This window comes from Prunus persica, chromosome G6 (assembly GCF_000346465.2).
Source record: "Prunus persica cultivar Lovell chromosome G6, Prunus_persica_NCBIv2, whole genome shotgun sequence".
Lineage (NCBI taxonomy): Eukaryota > Viridiplantae > Streptophyta > Magnoliopsida > Rosales > Rosaceae > Prunus > Prunus persica.
This window is the reverse complement of record NC_034014.1, coordinates 5016593-5024997: the sequence shown is the minus strand read 5'-3', so window position 1 is coordinate 5024997 and position 8405 is coordinate 5016593. Positions and strand designations below refer to the sequence as shown.

General features: G+C 38.6%; 1 protein-coding gene across 1 annotated transcript; it reads left to right on the top strand.

Annotated features, from left to right (window-relative positions):
- On the top strand, positions 1655 to 4350 carry LOC18774886 (scarecrow-like protein 30). Its single transcript, XM_020565166.1, has one exon. It carries the CDS (start codon positions 2154 to 2156, stop codon positions 4206 to 4208), a length of 2055 nt encoding a protein of 684 aa, XP_020420755.1. The 5' UTR covers positions 1655 to 2153; the 3' UTR covers positions 4209 to 4350.

Sequence of the window (8405 nt, the reverse complement as noted above, 5' to 3'; positions counted from 1 at the left end):
TAATTATATTTTTTTTTTCGATTTGGATGAATAATATATTTCCAATTTGGGTCTGCCTGGATCTTTGTAAGTTGAATTAGGGAGTGTTGAGGCTATACAGACGTGTTGCCCATTGGGATTGGCCAGAGAGTAGAAAGTACTTTACAATGATCCAGGCAAATCCATCCATCCCCTAGCAAAAATAATTGTAAATTTCCTCTCTGTAAATCTGTTTCTTGTGTTTTGTGAGTGTTGTGAGTGTTTCTCCCGTGGTAGACCCAAATTGCACATGATTACTGATATGTTATTCTAACAACAAAATATACAAATTATATATTTGCTATTCTGACACACACACACACACACATACACACATACACACATATATAGTTTGAACAATGTTTTCTCAATGTGTATTGTATTATTTATTATGTTAGTTTACCTTTCAGGATAATGTCTAGTTTGACAATTTTGATAACTACGTGGAAAGTGGGTTAACTCAACGTACAAAAATTGCAAAACTAAAGGACTACTTGTTTAAGATAAAATTACGATAGAGGAGCTTCGGAATAAGGTATATGACACTATAAATGTGGATCGAAATGAGTATGCAGAACCTATTTGGCCAGTTGGGGATCAGACAGATTGGGTGGTACCTAATGACATATGAAATAGAATTGTCCTACCACCAATTACACGAAAAAGGTATGGCAGGCGCAAGGAAAAGAAAATCCCATCACTCGGAGAAGAACCATTAACTCGTAAGTGTTCAAGATGTGGTTCAACTATCAACAAACTTGCAAGAATCTGATTGCACTTCATCTTACCTCGTAGAAAGGTATAATATTTTACTATTTAAATTTATGAATTAGTACGAACAATAGATGAATATTTAATTTTATAATTTTTTTAAATTTTTTGGTGTAAACTTTTGAAGATGAGGAATAAAGCATGCTTTCCCTCACAATTTTTGAAGATTTGAGATGATATACAGTAGAGATGCATCGCTTTTGGTTTGACCCATGTGAGGATAAAGTCTTTGCACATAGATTCAATACTACTATATTTTCCTATCAATTTTGTGATTTGGAAAACCAAGCTATAAGCATTATGGTATGGTTATTAAGTTCCCGATCAACTCCCACAGAGACACTCCTCATTTCATGCAATGATGATGTTTTCTACAAATTTGATTATATGACCTTTATGTGTAAAAGAAGGACAGTTTTTCAATAATTTGAATATTCAAAACATAATTATTGAATACTAGTGCCTCTAATATAAGTTTTTAAGTTTCTTGGGTCTTATTTATGGATATTTCCTCTCAGGTTGTTGCGATAAACACAGCAATGGCTGCTCTCACAAAGACAGTGGGTGTGTTCCCGAAGTCCTTGATAACAAAGTCTTTGCACATCGACTCAATACTTTGATAACATATCCCGTTTGTACATGATCTTTCTTTTTAAGTTTATGTGGGTTTTAATTTTAAAGGGCATTTGTGTCTATTCATGTGAGTTTTTGGCTATATTTGAAAGATTTTATAAAAACTGACATTTTTGAAAGTGGGGAGTAAATTTTGACTATTTTTGATAAATTCTCGCCAAAAATTTCAATAGATAGCTGTATATGGTGGATACCCAAGAAATATTGGCTCTTTTGACATTCACACAGCAAGACACTGAATTTTAAAATTGCCTTCCTATATGGACTGCATTTTTCTTATAAGCTGACGACTGACTTTGTCTGTCTTATTAGTTAAGACTTTCTCAGAGGTTTCATTGCTTTTAAGGTCCCAGAAAAAAGAAACCAAGCATCTGTCTGATAATTTTAATGTCCCAGAAATATATCAGGTACTCTGCAATATTTCTTAGTTTCCTTCTTGAATGAGTTTCAGAGTTTATTCCATTACTGTCTGATCAATCTTATTCCTGTTCATAAGCTGTTTTCTGTTTTTTGTTGAATCTTGCACTCTCTCTGGCTATTTCTCCCTGTTCCATTGGCTCTAGTTTTATTTGGTGAGTGAATTATGACATAAGTTTCATACTTTGCTTTTTCTTTTCTTTTTTTCCAAAGCATCTTGGTCATCAGCACCAAAATTTCATATTACAATTGAGTTTCTTGAAAAATAAAAATTGTGACCAAACCCTGCCTGTTAGGTTGTTTTTTCTGTTCTGATGGAAGAACTTAATTTTGGCCATGGCTCAAATTCAGTCTCTTCTGATCAAAACCTTGTAAATGGGCTCCAAGTAAATCATGAACCCACCAATAAACTTCTTCTTCCAGCCAACTTAGACCGTCCTAGTGATTCAGGCACTTCTTCAGAGGGTGATACTGTTGACAGTAGTGACTGCAATCTTCCTGTGCTCAAGTACATAAGTGATATTCTTCTAGAAGAAGACCTGGAGGGTAAGCCCTGCATGTTGGAGGACATTTTGGGCCTCCAAGCTGCTGAAAAATCTTTCTATGATGCCCTTAATCAGAAGGATCCTCCTTTACCTAACCAACCCTCTTTCTCTGTGTATCAAAGCTTTGAGAACTCAGATGGTGGTTTTCAAAGCAGTAATGGCTCTATTGCTGCTAAGACAGGCAGCGTTTGGGATTTTTCAGAAACATCTCATGTCCAAACTTCTCCTGTTGAGTCTCTCTCTGATACAGCTTTGGTTTCAGATTCATTTTCTGATATGCAAAGTCTTGGGAATTTTAGAGGTGTAGGGGAAGGAAATGAAATCATTGACCTTGAGGGGTACCAGTGTACACCTCCAGGTCCTAACACACTGTACAGGAATTTGGCATCCGTGCCAGAGAATTATGGCTACAACTCAACAAATGGATCAAAGGGAAAGAAGAATCATCAAAGGGAGGAAGGTCATTACACAGAAGAAGGGAGAAGCAACAAGCAGTCAGCTGCTTTTGCTGACGATTCTGATCTCCAAGAAATGTTTGATAAGGTATTACAGGGTGTGAATCCTGAATCCGAGTCCTGTTTTCATGATGAATCTTTAAACGCTGAGGGAACTAGGAAGTTGCAGCACAACAAGCAGTCAAAAGGATCTAAGACAACATGTTCAAAGAAACCGAACAGCAACCGGCAAGTAGTAGACTTGTGCAAACTGCTAACTGAATGTGCACAAGCTGTGGGAAGCTATGACCAACAATCTGCAAGTGAACTTCTCAAGCAGATAAGACAGCATTCTTCCCCCTATGGTTATGCAACCCAGAGATTAGCTCATTACTTTGCCGAAGGCCTAGAGGCACGCTTGGCTGGTGCGAGATCCCTATCATATCCACCTCTTCTATTTATGCACGCATCAACTACCGAAATCTTAAAAGCGTATCAGGTGTATGTTTCTGCATGCCCCTTCAAGAAGATGTTACACTTCTTTGCCAACAGAACAATTATGAAACAAACAGAGAAGGCAACGAGGCTTCACATTATTGATTTTGGTATTTCTTATGGTTTACAATGGCCCTGCCTTATCCAAAGTCTCTCAGAGAAAGCTGGTGGACCTCCTAATCTTCGTATCACAGCAATTGAGCTTCCCCAACCAGGTTTTCGACCAGCCGAAAGAATTGAAGAGACAGGGCGCCGCTTAGCTAAATATTCTAAGAGGTATGGTGTCCCATTTGAGTATAATGTCATTGCTAAGAAATGGGAAACCATCCGACTGGAGGAACTTCAAATTGACAGAAATGAAGTGATTGTGGTTAACTGTATGCACCGGTTGAAGCAAATTCCTGATGAAACAGTAATGATGAACAATCCAAGAGACGCCGTCTTAAATTTGATTAAGAGAATTAATCCAGACCTTTTCATGCATGGGGTTGTCAATGGGACATACAATGCACCTGCCTTTGTCACACGGTTCAAACAGTTGCTCTTCCACTTCCAAGCGCTATTCGATATGTATGAGGCCACTGTCCCTCGCGAAGATGAACATCGGTTGTTGTTCGAAAGAGCAATATTTGGCAGGGACATAATGAATGTAATAGCGTGTGAGGGACTGGAAAGAGTTGAAAGGCCTGAGACATACAAGCAGTGGCAGGCTAGGTATGTGAGGGCTGGGTTCAAGCAGCTCCCATTAGACCGGGAGCTCTTTAAGAAAGTGAAGACTATGTCGAAGATGATGGGGTATCATAAGGATTTTGGAATTGAAGATGATGGTGAGTGGATGCTGCAGGGATGGAAAGGAAGGATTATCTTAGCTCTTTCTGCTTTGAAGCCTGCATAGGAGTTTCACAATTTGACTGCAGGGTCATGTCCTAGGAGAATGTTTTTAAGAGCAAATAACCATTTCACAATTTGTATTCTCTTTGATCTTCAATGTTTCCTGTACCCTTTTTTTTTAAATCTTAAATTTTGAATTTTTTAAATCTGCCAAATGGAGCTTGACCTATGATATGTATCTTTTGAACCAAGCAATCAAAATGCAAGCAGATCAAAAGAACGACGCAGTAAAAGAAATTTTCAGTTCTATTTAACTGCAAATGAGGAACAAACCTAAATCTGGTGAGAGCAATGAAGAATAATGCAACCTAAAATTTAAGATTGTTATTCCATTGTTAAATTTGATGATGATGATGATGAATGTGCTATGCTGCCTCCAGCAATGACTTCATTTAACCTCAAATATATGAGGAATGGAATGCACTTGGTGCAATGTTCATTATAGTTCAATGAATAAATTTAGTCACCTAAAACCACTTCTTCCACTGCTAGGCTTGTAACTTCATGATTCAACCCTTTTCTTTTTCTTTTTCTTTTTCTTTTTTTTTTAAAAATTAAAAAAAAGGGTTACATGTTAGGTAATTGTACTCTAATGGACCTGTCACATGTGATTATCTTAAGAGGAAAAAGAAAAAAATAAAAGATAAAAGATAGAGAAGACTCAAAGAAGATGGCTTAATGAGATTCATTTGTCACCTTTTTGCCCTTTTGATGAGAAGACTTAAAAATGATGGCTTAATGAGATTCATTTGTCACCTTTTTGCCCTTTTGATGAGAAGACTTAAAAATGATGGCTTAATGAGATTTAGGCGACTTCGAATGCATGGTTAAATGCTCAAGTAATGTTAGGGAGACCATATTTGAGTACAACATAATGTGACAAGTGATGCATACAATCAACATCTAATAGACTGATTTATTAATTGACATGACATGTACACATCCTACGATACTCAAATGTAATTTAATCGCTTGAGTTACAAGTCTACACTATAAATAATGTTATATATAATTTGTGGTTAGCTTAAAAAATTAACATGGTGAATCTTCACTTCTGCCAAAATTGGAATGGACCAACCACAGCCAGGAAAGAAAAATTAATCACGCGTGGATTTAGACATTTTGTTGGTTAGCCCCCCATGTGCAGTTCATAATTACGTTTATGTCCTCTTCATTCCCACACACTAAAGATGCTGGTGTCCAGAACTGATTGCCCATCCTATATTTTGGATTGCAATTTTTACCAGAAGATGGCTGCTCACTTTGTCCTACTTTAAGAGTTAAGACCTTCCCAGAAGGCAGGTTCATGTACATAGCTGGTTTAAAAAAGAAAAACAAAAGGAGGAGATATATAATTTATATCAATCGGTTGAAGGTTCTAAAAAGAAACATTTGCATTGTTAGAGGAAGTAAAAAGAAGCCAAGAATAACAAAATATTCTAAATATCTTTTTATTTTGGAAGGAAGGTTTCAATTGAGTGCTAAAAGATCCAGAATCAATATGAAGCAATTGAAGATTTTATTCGGATTTTTCCTCAATGAAAGGCTTGAATTTGAGGATGAATTCTTTCCAACCGGGGGGGTTTGATGTAGGAGCATGGGGGGTGGATCAAGACATATATTTGCCATTTAATTAGTTATTTCATGAGATATTGTTATTTTCTTATTTAGGTAGTTTTAGGATATCTTTCATTGTTTATGTGTGATTTTATAATAACTAGTTTACTTTTGGGCCAAGTAGCTCTTTTGACGCAGCACAAGCAACAAAGGTTTCAAGCGAAACCGTGAGTAACAATAAAACTGGATTCCACCAGAAAATTAAGAGAAGCTCTCTTGGAATATTATGATTAAAAGTTGAGTTCCAGATACATTAGACAAACCTGTCTAAATACACATTTCTCAACAACCCTCAACCCTTCAACTACTAGGGGAGTTATTACATAAAACTGAAAAAACAGGATTAATTTGGAGTCTTAATAACGTAACTCCTAAACTGTCCAAAACAGAATTTATTGGAAAATTAACTACCAAACTTTAACTGCAGTTTTGGAAGGCCAAACGACCTCAGAATGCCAAAATCCACCTTATGTCACAGCAAAGCTGTGAGTTACACTCGTGGCTTCGTTCCCTTTCCGAAAAGGTATTTTGCGTCCTAATCGGAGCTTGGACGACAAAACTGCATATTCCCGCTACGTCCTTTTTCTAGCTCAACCGCGATAAAATCTGCCATCTGTTCTACATCAGTCCCCTCCACCTCCGAGGAACTCGACCCTGAGTTATGATTTGGATAAAGGACCTTATCTTCACGGAACTCATATAAATCTGCAACATTAAAAATATTGGATATTCCCATGGAATCCGGTAACTCAATAACATAGGCATTATCATTGATCCGTTTGAGCACTTTGTAAGGACCATATTTTTTTGGTTTAAGCTTGCTATATGTGCCAACTGGAAACCTCTCCTTCCTCAGAAATATCATCACAGAATCACCTTCCTGAAACACTTTAACTCGCCTATGCTTATCCGCAGCAGCTTTGTACTTAGCATTAGTTTGCTCAAGTTTCTGCTTGACTTCATCTCGAACAGCCACTACTTCCTCCGCCAAATTTTTTGCTGCCACACTGGTTTGTTGGCCTCTAGGCAGTTTCACCAAATCTACAACATGGTTAGGCATAGCAGTATAAACAATGGAAAATGGAGACTTCCCGGTGGCACTATGGACTGCACTGTTATACGCAAACTCCACCTGCGGTAATGCATAATCCCATTGTTTTGGCTTCTCTCCACAGACGCTGCGTACCATATTGCCCAATGTTCGGTTTGTAACCTCAGTCTGACCATCGGTTTGGGGATGGGCAGTGCTGCTACGATTCAAAGTAGTCCCAAACAGCCTCCACAAGGTGATCCAAAAATGGCTCAAGAACTTGGTGTCACGATCGGATGTAATGGATGTAGGGACCCCATGCAAGCGAACAACCTCCCTGAAAAACAGTTTGGCTATATTTGATGCATCAGCAGTCTTCTTGCAAGCTATGAAATGCGCCATTTTTGAGAACCGATCAACCACCACAAATACAGAATCCACTCCCCTTTGTGTTCGGGGCAAGCCGAGGACAAAATCCATAGCAAGATCCTGCCAAATATCGTTAGGAACTGGTAATGGCATATATAATCCGGTGTTTTGTACCTGCCCCTTCGAAGTTTGACAAGTGTAGCACTTGCGCACAATAGTTCCAACATCTCGTTTGAGCTGTGGCCAGTAAAATCTCTCTTCCATCCCTGCAATTGTTTTATCACGACCCAGGTGGCCACTCAACCCTCCACCATGCAAGTCCCGAATGAGCTTCTCCCTCAAAGAGGAAACTGGAATACACAGCTGGTTGCCTTTGAACAAGTATCCTTCATTAAGAAAGTAATCTGCCATCGGCTCTTGATTGGTGCACTTAGTCCAAATTTCCCGGAAATCAGCATCATCTTCATACAATTCCTTCAGACATTCAAACCCCACAACTTCTTGAGTCAGCGTAATTAACAATGATGCTCTTCTACTTAGCGCATCCGCCACACGATTTGTCTTGCCGGAAGTATGCTTGATAACGAACGAGAATTTCTGCAAGAAAGTCACCCATCTAGCATGCATTTTATCAATATTTTTCTGGCTGTTAATATACTTCAACGCTTGATGATCTGTAAATAAAACAAATTCCTTCTGGATAAGATAGTGCTCCCATTGCTTCAAAGCCCGAACAACCGCATAGAACTCTTGGTCATAAGTACTCCACTTTTGACGTGCATCGCTCAATTTTTCAGAGAAAAATGCAACTGGCCGCTTGTCTTGTGAAAGCACAGCTCCGACTCCCACACCGCTGGCATCACATTCAACTTCGAAAACTTTCTCAAAGTTTGGAAGGGCTAAAACTGGCGCGGTGCAAAGCTTTTCTTTTATTTCTGCAAAGCTCCTCTCTTGCTCCTCTCCCCAACTGAACCGGCCCTTCTTTAAACACTCTGTGATAGGTGCAGCGATAGAGCTGAAATGCCTCACAAATCTCCTGTAAAAGGTGGCCAAGCCATGGAAACTCCGAACTTCAGAAACTGTTTTTGGAGCTGGCCAGTCAAGGATTGCCTTGATCTTCTCGTCGTCAACCTGGATACCATTCTCACCAACAACAAAACCCAAGAACAGTAGCTTATTTGTGCA